This window comes from Fulmarus glacialis, unplaced genomic scaffold (assembly GCF_000690835.1).
Source record: "Fulmarus glacialis isolate BGI_N327 unplaced genomic scaffold, ASM69083v1 scaffold43407, whole genome shotgun sequence".
Classification (NCBI taxonomy): domain Eukaryota; kingdom Metazoa; phylum Chordata; class Aves; order Procellariiformes; family Procellariidae; genus Fulmarus; species Fulmarus glacialis.
Genome location: NW_009222146.1, coordinates 12,006 through 26,212, shown reverse-complemented (window position 1 = coordinate 26,212; position 14,207 = coordinate 12,006). Strand labels below are relative to the sequence as shown.

General features: G+C 42.8%; 1 protein-coding gene across 1 annotated transcript; it reads right to left on the bottom strand.

The window, feature by feature from the left end:
• Nucleotides 1-289: 289 nt before the first annotated feature.
• Nucleotides 290-11,735, bottom strand: PDE4B (phosphodiesterase 4B, cAMP-specific). Its single transcript, XM_009581360.1, has 10 exons — nucleotides 11,625-11,735; nucleotides 10,771-10,864; nucleotides 7,454-7,632; nucleotides 6,734-6,832; nucleotides 6,448-6,612; nucleotides 5,948-6,047; nucleotides 5,085-5,239; nucleotides 4,866-4,988; nucleotides 3,645-3,827; nucleotides 290-655 (listed from the first exon to the last, which is right to left on the bottom strand). Exons 1-10 carry the CDS (start codon nucleotides 11,670-11,672, stop codon nucleotides 290-292), a joined length of 1,512 nt encoding a protein of 503 aa, XP_009579655.1. The 5' UTR covers nucleotides 11,673-11,735.
• Between the last annotated feature and the right edge of the window lie 2,472 nt (nucleotides 11,736-14,207).

Below are 14,207 nucleotides of genomic sequence, written 5' to 3'. Positions count from 1 at the left end.
TAAAATCTCTCAGTTGTGTGTCATTTACTCTTCAGTCACGACCCAAGCCAGCTCCAGGACAACACGATGTTCTTAGCTGACAAGGCTTAAACCACAATGTAAATCACCTGTTAATTTCCTGAGCAATCATTCACTACACGATCTTTAACCCTGACTCCAATCTCAAGTAGCTGGGAAGATCTTTCAGCCAATGTTAGACACAGGCCTCAGACCCAGGCTGCAGGCTAGTCCGTGAGACTGCTTGCATGCTCATTAAGTGTTTAAAATCCACTCACACAGGTACAGGACATTATGTGTCGACAGGAGACGTATCTTCTGTCACAATTTCTATGTTCGCCTCCCTCTGTGAATCCTCTTCCCCTGGGTCAGCCACGCAGAGTGTCTTTGTATTGCTGAAGTAGCCGATGCTCTCGCCGTCCTTCTCCGGTCCATCCGAATCCTCCTCCTCCAGCGTCAGTTCAAACTGGAACTTCTCCATCAGGCTCTGACAGTCCCTGCCCTGCTCCTCCAGCGGAGGAGATGGGCTCTGAGGTATCATGCTCTGGTACCAGTTCCTGTTGTCCTCCAGCGTGTCCAGGATGTCCTGGGCATCGGGCTGCACCAGGTCAGCCCACGTCTCCCAGAGCGGATGGACGATGTAGTCAATGAATCCCACCTGAGAAACACAGGAACATGCACGGTTAGGGGAAGGGAATGGCTAGGAGCAGATGGGTGTCTAAAAAGCTCAAATGCTGTTAATACATGATTTTTACATGCAAAATACCCGCCTCAGAGCAAGCCCCCAAAACAGCACAGCCCAATTGTAGACATAACCATCTGATACCCAAAGCTGCACCGATAACATTGGACTAGGTTGACATCTTGTCCAAAATCAAACCTTGGATGAAAGTTTAACTAAAAGCAGGAGCCACCTAGAAACTCAGCAACGGAGCTGCCAATCCCATCCCTGGCTGCATGCGTAATTTTAAATATCCCTGTAGATGTCCCTTCCTGACTAGCGGATCAACCCCTGCCCTGCAGAGGTCGGGGTAAAGCCATGGCTCTGAAGACAGCACATCCCACCGAGGGATGCCTCTTACCAGCTGTTACTGCACAGAGACATTTTAGATGATCATTGCCTCTACCCTAAGCATCGAGAAAGTTTGCTGTCTCTCAGATAGGATTCTCCGACGACTGCGGACAAGGCTGGTGCATTTATGGCAACGCTGCCGTTACCCCAGGGTATGCATGTGGCTGGCAGCTGTGAAAACGCCAGTGCTCCCAGGGTGAGCAGCCGTCCTAACGTTGAATGTCACTGCTTTTACGGACTGAAATTTGACCTTTAGGTGTATTTTACTATGGTGTGTAGTTTGTACCTATTCTGAACTGTTCATCTTTAAACATTTCAGCATTTCTCCTCCACTCTGCCAAAGCAGCCACCCTGTTTCTCTGTGGAGCCAGCCCTGGTAGAGACAGTGCTCCCAGGGTGAGCAGCCGTCCTAACGTTGAATGTCACTGCTTTTACGGACTGAAATTTGACCTTTAGGTGTATTTTACTATGGTGTGTAGTTTGTACCTATTCTGAACTGTTCATCTTTAAACATTTCAGCATTTCTCCTCCACTCTGCCAAAGCAGCCACCCTGTTTCTCTGTGGAGCCAGCCCTGGTAGAGATTTCCTTTCCTTTCATTTTGTTTTGGAATGAGTGCAGAAAGCAAGTCAGCTCATCCCAAGAAATACTCCTCCCGCACGAAGGCGGACAGACCGCTGTTGCCCGACTCCCATGGAGTGACGTGCCAGCGGTGGAAACAGTGAGGGTTGCGGCCGAGTCTGTCGGTCCTTCCGCCGGTTGGCGCGTAAGCTCTGAGCTAAATCATTTTTCAATTGTCTGACTAAGAGGACGTACGTCCAGGATGGAGAAAACTGAATGGCCATAAAGAGGATTGAAATTCTTCCGTCTTGGCAGAATGTGTCACTTCTCTCCTCGCTCCGCTGGACAACATTTCTGTGCAGCAGGAAAATGGCTCTCAAAGGGGCCAGATTCAACGTGCAGATGTTTGCTTTGGAAATCACACATGCCTCCTTCAGACACAACAGGATGTCAATAGAACCATTAACATTCAATTGTAACATACTGTTGAGGCAGCTTAAACAAAAAGGTGATGAAAATTTCCTGCCGCGCATGTTCCGGAGTACTTTTCAAGTGAAAAAAAATTCTGTATGGTTAGCTGATGGCTTCACCACCACCCAAAATGCTCAAGGGCTATACAGCACCAGTGGCTAGAGATAGGTCACTTCATAACCAGGTCATTGTTTCTTTAAACAAACATCCCAAATCACGGAGTAGCTGGCCAGATGGCTGAGCACTGATCTTAAATATTTTGATGTAAAGAGGTACCATCTAGAGCTTTGAAATACTTGCATACTATTTTCCCATCAGTTCCTCGTTTCACTCCAGAATGGACATGCCACCTCCCTTTCTCCTTTGCCACTGGTTGGGATTTCAATGGTAGCCATTTCGTGCAATTCCTGTTCTTTTTACATAGCAAAAATGCCATTTTGAAACCTCTGTGAAGTGCATATGTGAAACAAAAAATTAATTGGAGCTCACATGCGGAGCACATGGGCATTTTCTGGCCAAGCCTGGCCAAAGGATTCATTTCTTGTTAGGTTAACAAATAAGACAGATTCCTCCAACAAAATCACCATGCGGTTGAGTGAATAATTTTGAAACCACTTGGCTTAGCCCTAGAGGACATTTGGAAATAATTATCATCAATTTTGTTACTTATTCAAGCTGAAAAACCTCGATGATGACTTGCTCGAGTCATTTAAAAACAACAACTAAGACACCATTGTATAAAGATTGGAATATGTTTAGGCAAACATAAATTACCGGCTTCATTACAGACTAACCGGGTGAAATTTTACAGCCTGTGCTACACAGGTCAGAACAAAATCTGACCTTTAAACTGTTTAATCTATGAATCAGAACTAGGGATGAGCCAGTTAATCTCAAAACCCAAGACATATCCAGCTCCTTTTAAGGTTTGTATTGACATGAATAAATATTTCTTTGACTTCACCCGGCACACAGCAGCTCCATCAGACCTCTAACTTAACTGGCCAGATCGTGCACGGCAAAACTGTTCTGCACGAGGCTGAATAACAACTGACATCCAGACTTTTCCAGTGTCCTGAAGTGGATCTCAGCTGGGAGAAGCTCCTAACCCTGCAGTTCAATGGGGCTGGCATTGCTATAAATGTCTAACACGGGGTACGATGTCAGCAGGTTTAGGAGGTGCTAATTAAGGAGGCTGGAAGGCATGAAGGCAGAAGAGACCTGGCAGAAGGGGAGATCAGAATTGCACTTTTCAAGCCTGGGGAACAAAAGGAAACCAACTCACTCTGGAAACTGGGACGCAAACAGGGCAAGATGAACATGCATTTGGAAATGAGGAGACGCCAAGGGGTACATAAAGGAGTCTGAACAGCCTTGCCAGTCTATATGCGCTTCAGGCACAGCTGGATGTCAGGGTCAATCAGAACCAACCCTCTGAACAGTTGGCTGTTTGCCTAATTGTGCTAGAGAAAGCAGATGAGTTTTGTCTCCGCTTTAAAAATACAAGCTTAGGCAGTACAGAAATGCAGCTCACGGCCAATTACCTGTGATTTTTCCACTGATGCTGTGTGTTTGTCGCACATTGGACTGATTTCCATTCCTCTTTCTCGTTCTTTGTCTCCCTGCTGGAAGAACTCCTCCATGATCCTATCCGTCCACTGCCGGTACAGCTCCAGAGACTTTGTGGGATTACTCAAGTCCGCACAATGTACCATATTTCGGAGAACCTGCAATTATATTAATCAGAAAACTCATAAAATCAAATGGAAAAAGACGACGGTTTCAAGCTGTATCTGCTTGCTTAATTCAGAACATTTAACCACAAGACTCTTTGATTATGCAACAGCCTATAAAAATATTAACGTTGTAACATCTCCGTATATGAGCCTAGCTGCTACAGTCCGCTTCAGAAGTAAAACATGCTGTATGTTTTTCAGACAACTCGATACTTACACAGGGTGCAGTTGTGGCAATGTTCATTACATCATATAGGTTTGTTTTTGAATGCAGGTGCTTTCCACCATTCAAAATTTATTTCCAGGCTCTCAGATGGTTAAATGCTCCTACTTTATTAAATGAGTAATATCCCTTCCACACACACAAAAAATGTGCCTGACTAACTGGCCGCAAGGATTTAGACAGCAACAGAGTGACCTGTTTTAACATCATCAGTCTTAAATAAAAATGTAAGGAGAGTTTTCCCACGAGTCTGTTCTTAAGAAGTTGGCCATCAAAGTGGAGAGAAGATCAGGACGTATCTTGTCCTGCTAACTACGTAACCCTGTTCCAGTACTGCTTTGTCATTTCTGTAAATCGAGGATTAGATTATATAGGGAACAGACTGTACATCACTAATTTCAGTTCAGTGTGAGAGTTGCTTTAGGTATGGAGTTACAAATTAAATTCTTGCAATCTTGCAATGCTATAGCAATCTTGCTATACTTTTTCAACAGGAGAAACACACGGAAGAAAGCAGCAAGGAAATTCAGGAGCCGTCAAAACCCCAGCCTTATAGAGTCATCTCAGAAGAAGTATGCAAGTTTGCAGTTCCATGCTCTAAGTGTTAAAAACATAATCCCCTTTACCTAAAAGGTATGGGACCACCTTGTACCTCTTTCTGGTGCAGAACAGAAGAAAACGGTTACTGAAAATTTAGGTCAGTAGCTTCTATATATGGTCCATTTAAAAGCCACAGTAAACAGAGGAGCATGGTTTCTTCAATCCTGAACAAAATACACAAAATCGAGGAAACTCGGCTGTCGAACCTGTATTCTGTCTGTGTAGTTGTCCAGAAGGAGGACTCCTGAACTGGTCACTTTCTTAGTTTCCACCATAGTCTTCAGATCAGCTAACAGACTCATATGCTTGGACATATCTGTCGCCAATACCTTTACAGAAGTGAAAACACAATCTCAGTACGGGCAACCATACAAAGAAGCCATTTTTTTGTTTAAGAGGAGGAGCAGGGTGTGCATAGTTCATACCATGTCGATCACCATCTTCCTGAGCGTCTGACGCTGTTTCTTGGTCAGGTTCTGGAAGATGTCACAGTGCTCCTCTTGAAGCAGTTTGAAACCTACAGCAAGATGGTGGTTCTCCAAGACGGATTCGTCGTTGTACATCAGGGCTAGTTCGGAATCTAGCAAAGCAACGTAAGAGTGTGACTCCAGCATGTGAAAATGTGTGATTTCAAACAGCAAACGCTTGTCCTGGGTACTGAAATGTTTATCTGTATGCAATAAATTGGGAAAAGTTTTCTTTTTTTGCTTCATGTGTGCCAAGAGCGTGCGGTTTTCTAATCCGAGCACATATGTATATAATATAAACAGCCCTTTGCTCGGTTCTAATGAACAAAATAGTACTCGGTTGACTTAGTTACGGGCTTCAGAATCACTGACAACAGAAAGCATGAATCCTGCAAATGCACTTTCCAAAAAAGAACAATACCCATATTTTGGAATCAAGATACATGCTTAGCCTGTTGCAGAACACAATATGAACCACAATATTTAGCTTTATCGTTGTCAATAGCAATACCATTATTTATCTTACATTAATGATAAAATTTGCACTCACGACTGGAAGAATTATTATGCGTTAGCAAGTAGTAATATTCACAGGATTCAAGGGCACTTTGCAAATTGCACTACAATAGCGTCCTTTGCTAGGAATTTCATTTTAATTACTGCTTTATTTCAAAACATCTAACTAGTTTACTGCACAATATTTTGAGAAAGCAATGCAGTCTGAAAGTCATAATTTGTGACCGCGCTGTAATGGAAAATGCATTTCCATTAGTTTCCAAGTTTGAAGATGAAATTATTATTGTACTTGAAACAAAACTCACTTGTATTAATAAGAAATTGATTGGAGACCCCGGGGTGATCCACATCATGAATTGCAGCTGCAAAAATTGCAGCAAGGATTTCTAAATCAGTGAAGACGGCCTAGGAGGGAAAAAAGAAATTTGTCAGAAAAGTCCTTATGTTTTATCTCTCAACAGTTTTGGAGGCTGATTTAGAGAAACAAATTAGTTTTCTGAGGACAAGACATTTACTCAGGAGAAAGGTCTACAAGCAGCATGTGCTCTTTAAGATGAAACACGAGATTCCAGGCAAAGCTGCTGCTGAAATTTCTTAATGGCAATTTCCCTGGCAGTAAACTGAGCTCTCAGAAGAGCAGGCAGCACGCTGCTTTTTGCAAGTCTGAGTGGTATTGGTGATTGACTCAGCTTAAGGTTTTTCTCCTATGTTCACATAGGCAATGTGGTTCTTTTAAGCCGCCATCCCACCTTTAAACACGACGACTGCCCAACACAAAGCACTTAGCTCAAATTAGGTAACTCACATCCAGTGCAGGCGTAGAGAGCAGAACATGCGTGGACTGGGCAACATCAGCAGCATGGAGGCTGTTGTGGTAAGCCACGTCCGAATGGTAGTGGTCTTCTAGCGTCATCATGTACGTTACAAAAGTGTCTGATGAGATCTTGAATGTTTTTAGCAGATCTCGCTCCTGTATAATAAATGGTACAAGCATAAATCAAATATACTGTAGAAGGCAACAGAACAGAAAGCAATTAGAAATTAAAATAGTGTTGTAAAAGAACAGCAAATTTGATCAGAAAATCACGAACCTGAAATATAGCGTACATAATGCAGGTGAGCGGCCTGTTGTGGGAATACCTTGCAACATTAAATATGTTGAGACCCCACTTATTCAGATCTTCCAGTTCCTTTTGAAAGGACAAAAAGAGAACGGTTACAATATTTTTCAAGACAATTCTGCATTTATCACTTGCACCATGTCTTTTGCATTTTCCAAAAGTTTCAAAGGATGCAAATTCAATCTTCATTATGGTAATTATGTAAGTGCATGAACATGCATACTTAATAAAGCACACGAACACAGAGTAACTGTGAAGGGCTGATGCCAAAGCACTTGTACAAGGAGATGACACCCCTCTGTGTGGCAGGGGAGTTATTTGTGATGTGCGTTTCCAGGTAGCAAGAAGAAATGCCCTGGCAGAGACAAAGGCCCCATAGCCAGTTTGCTGGACATAGCGTTGTTATACATTCTTGTGTTTGATAATTGCTCTCCTCAGCCTTCATCACACTTTTTAAATTATTTTAGGAATATTCTCAAGGAATTTATGAACACAGAATATGCTGTTAGGCCCTGGTACCATTAATTACAATTTGTAATTGTAATTTACAAATTAATTACATTTGTAATGGCCACATCACTTCAGGGATACCGATTCCAGTTTTACAAGGAGGAGGCAGTCTATCCAGCCAGACCATCCCCGGCTTCCAGATAATACCAATTCTCCCAGAACTGCAATAATCTGTCGTACCTTGGCTAGATGGTCTTCCTTTTCTGTTTTCACACCAAATCGTGAAATGCTGGTGTTATTTAAGCTTGAACTATGCATTAATTTTTTCACTCCACTAATCTGTGTCATGAGCTGCTGTTTTTTCTTCTTCTCTCTGTCCTTCTGGGTGGGAGAAGGAATCTCCACATCATTCTGCTTGTCTGTAACAAATGAAGATGAAATGAGTCAACATTGTTTGCAGTGCAAGCACCCATCACACTCCCCAAAATCAACCCTTAGCTTTGCTGATTACATGGCTCTGCACACCAGTTCGAACCCATGTGTTTCTGCTGGGGGCCTTCTCTAATTTTGGGACCGAACTGAACCAAAATCAAAGCAAAACAGTCACATAACCTCTGTTTGCCCTCTGCAAGACTGAACCTTCCCACTGAGCCCTGCTGGGACACGAAGCGCCAGGCTGCTTTCATCGTAGCCTTTTTCAAGCTGCATCGCTTGGGGACACAGCACATGTCCAGGAGCTAGCTCTCCATGCCTGAAGGGCACCAGATTCTGCTTATGCTAGATCTCAATTAATTTTTATTATCTATGGAAAATAAAATATATATTAAAAAAACACATTTTCCTCAATAAAGTACATAAGCATATATTTTCACATTCACTCTATTGATACTTATTGGGGCCAAGCCCATCTCCATGCCCCCTGCTCTTAAAACACCAACCCAATAACAAATTGGTGTCACTGATTTATTACAGGTTTGCCTTTTCCAAATATGTATAGAATAACATACAATGCACAGGCCATATTTCTATTGTCATGCTCAGAGATAGTAACAGTATTAGTGCACATTAAGCAGGCACTTAGTGGGGCACAAACTTGGCTGTGGAGATGTGTTTGATAAATAAATCTATCCACACATGCTGCCTACTGCATTTAAAACTGATTTATTTGCTGCATTAAAATGGAGATACAGTGGCTCATTACTTTCATACTAACCATTTTTTCATGAACTTTTAGAAAAGGCTACTATAATCTCTTTGTACCTTTGCGTCTCTGAGGACCTCTGGAGGGACTAGGCATCTAGGCATTAGTTACTTTTGCCTTGGCTTAATTAAAAATCTCTGAAATAAGAACTACCAGTGTCTGCAATACTGCAATTAAGAAGGAAGCCATTATTCACAGCAACAGTCAAGCTGACATCAATGGGTGTTTCCCTTGTGTGTTTTTGCTGAACAACAGAAGGACTTTCCTCTATATAATCTCCTTAGCAATGACTAACACTAAGGCAGCGTAAAATGGACATTCTTGAACAGAAATCTCTAATTTGTTAAATCATACGTCCCCACAGTGGTGGCAGCAGCAACACCCCTCGCCCCTTAGGAAAGGGCATGAGCTGAAAGGCCATCGTTATCATCTTTCCCGTTTACGTGATGTGGCCAACAATAAAACCACCGTTTTTCATCTTTGTCCTTCATATGGATCTAAAGCTGGCGTCCTTGCTCTCACAGACCAAATGGTGACTGCAGGATTGGCCCCTCTGCAGAGGACATCACTTCTTGGTGCCTTCCTCAGCTCATTTAATAAAGTCAAGAGACTGAATGAAGCCACGTGATCTGGTTTTAACATCTACAAGTTATCTCCATCTAACAAATGCTGTTTGGAGATAAATGAATGTCTATCCACATATTTCTTTTTTTGTTTGTTCAACTTCCTCAGTTGTAGACTCCTGTTATTTTGTGTGTTCATTTAATTTTAAACCAAATTTTAGGGGGGGGGAAAGTAATTCATAAAAATGTAACAGCGTGACTTCCTAAAAAAGCTTTAAGATCCTTCTAAAAGCTTTACTCGTTTCTTTTTAATATGAGCAATCAAGTTGCAATCTGGCCCAATCTGGAGAGCCTGCACCACTCAGCATTAACACGGCCCTAAGTGGTTCAGTGGCCTTCATACCGCCATAAAACAGCGAGGGCGTCACCATTACAGAATATGTGAGAAGAAGCAGAATAGGCATGAATAAGACCATTGTCAAGAACTGCAAAGGGAAATGCAGTTACCTGACCCAGCCAGAGTACGGGGAATAATACAGCCCCATTAGTACCAGCAGCGGCTTCAGCTAATTAGCCCCTGCTGAGATGCAGACTCCACTAACTTGAGTGTATGTGTGGTTTATTAGTTTTGTATTAGTCCGCAGTATCAAGCCACATTGGGCATTTCTGCTGCAGCACATCCTGCTCCAGAGACATATGCCTACTGGCAAGAGCTGATAAACAACAAACTCCTGAAAATGCCACGGTGGTCATGCTCCCCAGCGCGCTGTGTACGCTCCAGGCTCTCCAGCTGACGAAGTGGCCTGCTGGCTGGCAGCTAGGCAGCCTTGCTTCCATTCCCTGTATGAATTCATGTTCTGGATGTCACGATTAAGCTGAGCGATAAGACAAGGCCAGTGGATTCCCACAAAGCAGCTACAGACTTACATGGATTATTAATGATGTGATGTGTCCTAAATGCACGCAGTAGTTCCAGTTGCAACTGGCTATTGAAATCACTTTAAAATCCCTTAATGGAAATAATTGTTTGTCACACAGTGAATGCATTCTGGGCCATCTTAACCGCAGGGCAGGAGTCCGAGCTCCGGCATCCCACATACACTCACCATTTGAAGCTGTTGGACTCAGAGATATGCATATGGGGGTCCTATGCTAAGCTTTGTTTTATATGCAAATTGTCACAAATTCTAAGCTGCTTGAAAACACAGAGAATTCTATTTTTCGTAACAAATTGTAACACAGAACAATTTGTAAACACAGAAGATTAATTCATGTCAGTAGTCCTATGAGCTCCAACAAAACTAATCCCATGCAAAATATTCTCTTTACTCTTTATTCTGACTTCCAGTGCAAAATGAGCAAATATACACAAAGTAATATATAAAATGTCTGGGCTGAACCCACTTCTCTGAACCCCTGTTTCTGACAGGTGAAGATGCAGCTGTAAGAGGCAGCAGTTGCAAAGATGAGAGTATGCAGTTGGGCTTGTGTGACTTTGTCCTTTCTGTAAGGTCAACACAAAAATCAAACATTGCATAACGCAGCTACCAATAACTTAATTCAATGTGAACAGAAAAATCTTTTGATTTGGAGAAGGAATTCTTCTGTGGATAGACTTATTCAAACACTGTATTATTTACCTCCCCATATCCATTTTGAAAGTGAAAAATCAGAACATTTAAATAATGCTCTGCCCCAAAGGAAAACTGGGCACAAGCATTGACTGGTGGGTATTAGGCTGACATTAATGGTTATCTCTGAGTCACCCGAAAGCTTGGGATGCGACACCTTACCCAGGAAAGTGTTGGAAATGTACTCGGACACCTGGTTGCCAGAGCGGCTCATCTCGGAGAGGTGTGTCAGCTCCCGGGTCAGCATCCTCTTGAACTGGGAGGGGAAGAGCACATACACAAAGATGGCATTTTTCTGAATGCTTTTCCAAATTAACACAGCTCTAACTGTATCACAAGCAAGTCCACAAACAAGATGTTAAAAGCAAAATTCTGGAGATATTTGGAACAGAGTCACTGACATATGGTTTCAATTAGATACTGTTCAGCATCATCATGACCAGATATTTCTTTTCAGTACACTAAACTACAAAATTAATTTCCTCCAAAGATGCATATTAGTTTTCACTGCCACAAATGAGAAGATAACGTTTCAGGTAATCTCTCTGAAAGATCAAATTCTTGTATTGGTTTTCAATTCCACCTCCTATAACCTTCTTTTGTTCTGAATTTTATAGATTTGCTCCATTTTTAATTATGCAAGTAAAAGACAATTGCATATGTTCAGAACAGAACAGAGGGGAAATACGCCGTAAATCTGAAGATCTGCCGGGATCATTGCAGTAAAATGTAGGATTCAAGCATTTGTTCACCCAGATATATATGCTATGGTCCTCCTAATTTTCTAATCACACATTTTCATTGCTGCATCATTTTATCCCGCAACAGTGAATTCCCAAAGGGGAAAAAAAATTTACATACATGTATGCCACATGCACAGTACACATACGTTTATCTCTTGCCATATAGTACACATAAGTAACCATTTAAAAAGCATGCTTTCCTTATAGAGGTTTTATCCTAGCAATACAGCACGAAACCCGAGTGATTTATAATCCTTCAGGATTTAAACCCACCTTAATATAACCCCAAGATACAGATAACAAATAGTTTGCTTCAGGCATTTTGGAAAACTCCACGCCACCGTCCACAAATCCTCACGGAGAAATCGCCGGTCAGACAGGAGAGCTCCTCGGGCACACGGACACCCCCCTTCCCCAGTCAATAAAAAAAATCAGCGTTCATCAAAGCCAGAGATCTCCCAAAGCCCGGCAGTTGCTAATCCCAGACAAAGCCAACCTTGGCATAGCATCTTTGCAGAGGGCTGAACGCGGGTGTATTTGCTCGCAGGAGAGAATAATGAAATCAGGGATTGCACGAAGAAACGAGAACTAATCCAAACGCATTCAGCTGGATGGCTGGAAGCACTTATGAATTATGAATCGTCCTGGTTGCTTAGTTGGCTGAAGGGGGTCCCCACTCCACATTAGCCTTGCTCAGCTGAACTATACAACAAAAAAATGATGCTGGTTTCTGAGGGGTTGCCAGCTTTAGTAACACAGCCATCTTTTTGAAAGGAAGATTAAAATGGAGGAAGCTCTATGCATATTTAAATAAGTCAAAAGTAGGCAGTAGTCTCTTCTCCATTTCTGCTTTTTTTTTTAATTCTCTTCATTACAGAGACTGAGGATTTTCAACGCAAGTATTCACGTATGGATTGTTAAAAGCATAATTTTTCACATTTTCAGTGTGATCATAAATTTTTTTCCCCTACATCGTAAAGAGCAAAATGTAGCAATGTAACAAAATGTACCTTTACAAACTGGAAATATTTTTCAGGTAAAAGGTATAAACTAATAATAGCCTTAAATCTGTAATGTCAGCCTGCAATCACAATGTAAGATTTTAATAAATTCCTTCTTACAAGAATATATTCACAATCCAAATTTCAGTATTTAATCATTACTTAATTTTTATTTTAAACTGAAATGCAACCACTTTATTAGGAAGCTGTAGCTGTCCTTTTAGCATCAAATCAAAAGCAAAGCACATTGTACTGTGTATGCGATACAGATCACAGCAAGGAACCATCACTGATATGCAGCACTCATACTGCTTTAGGACGTCCTTGGTGATTGCTGGCTGTAATACACTGCACGACAGCGGCCAGGGTTCCTAAAATAAAAGTGCAATCTTTGGTCTAAAATTATTTCCTTTCTCCGACTGCCTTGATTAAACGTTATCAGCCTCGTTTGGCATGACGTCACGAGGGTTCCTCGCACCCTGTGGGACACGCAGGGCAGTGGGGGCAGCTGTGCTGCATCGCACCCCCGGCCTCTGCTGCAAGAGCTGACAGGCAGGGAGATGCAGAGCCTGCACACAGCCCACGCAGAGCCTGCAGCTCCCTGCTCGCCCAGGCTGCCGCACCAGCACGGAGCACCACGAAAATCACGCCTCACTGGCCAGGCACGACTCCAGCTGCTGCTCAGCACCATGCAGATGGGACTTCCGCTCAGCCTTTCGGCCATAAGAACCATATAGAGCAAATGAAGTTGTGAACCCACCTTCTTCTCTCCTTAAATTCATGATTATCAGAGGTGGAAAGCGGATGCCACCTCCCTTTTACCACGTGGCTATCTGCGCAGACCAAAGATGGGGTACTATCTGCTCGGCCTCTGCCACCACCACCTCTGCTGTCTTTTCTTGCAGCAACCTGCCTTGCCCTGCCAGTGCAAACGTCACATAGCGAGGCTTCACTTTGTGGGTTACTCAACCAGTTTAAATACTGTCTCATTGGATACGGGCAGGACCAGGATGTGAAGGATGCCATCTCATGGGATACGGGCAGGAGCAGGATGTGAAGGATGCCATCTCATGGGATACGGGCAGGAGTGGGATGTGAAAGATGCTGGCTGCCCAGGAGGGCATCCCACAGTGCTGGGTCATGGGCAAGGGCTTTGGCTCACAGGGTCTCCATTAAACTTCATGCCAACCAAGACGGACAAAAGCCTTTTTGAAACTCCTAAGAGAAACCTTAGTGATGGAGAACGAGTGGCAGCAAAAACGAAAAGCAAGTAAGAGAAAGCCCGTGGGAGGAGAGGAGAGCTCTGACCCTATCATTCCTCACAGTGACGTATTTTTGCCGGTCACAAGCACCAGCCACCAACACGTGAGCACTCCCACAGACTTACAGCGAAGCACGTGCTGAAACATTTCTCTGGATCAAGGCCTTTAACTTTACAAGGAAAACACCATAATCAGATGATCACACAAACAACTCTTAAGCAACGTTGAATCAGTCAGGTTTTCTATACAATCACGCCTTTCAGACAAATAATCGCAAGTGGTGGACAAACATTTGAAAAAAATGCCTCTACCTCACAACTGGCTTCATAAAGTACAAAGGGTAGCTGCTGCCTTTTCACAGAGGCACAAAGCAATTAAATGGCCTCCACAAGGTCACCCAAGCCATGTACAGCAGAAATGAGTACCAATAAAAGACCTTGAGATTCTCATATCTGATCTTTAACGAGAAATCTGTCCCCTTCATCTCCTCCAACAGCCTTAATCTTGCTCACTTTTCCAGACTTTTAATCAGAAACCTTTTATAAACGCAGACAGCAGTATTACAGCACTGCTGAAAGGACTATTGGTGCCAA

Coding starts and splice junctions, on each gene's coding strand:
- PDE4B (XM_009581360.1), bottom strand. CDS start 11,672: ATGCCTGAAGCAAACTATTTGTTATCTGTATCTTGGGGTTATATTAAG. Junction 10,865..11,624: donor TATCTTGGGGTTATATTAAG/GTGGGTTTAAAT, acceptor TTCCCCTCCCAG/TTCAAGAGGATGCTGACCCG. Junction 6,833..7,453: donor AGGAAGACCATCTAGCCAAG/GTACGACAGATT, acceptor TCCTTTCAAAAG/GAACTGGAAGATCTGAATAA.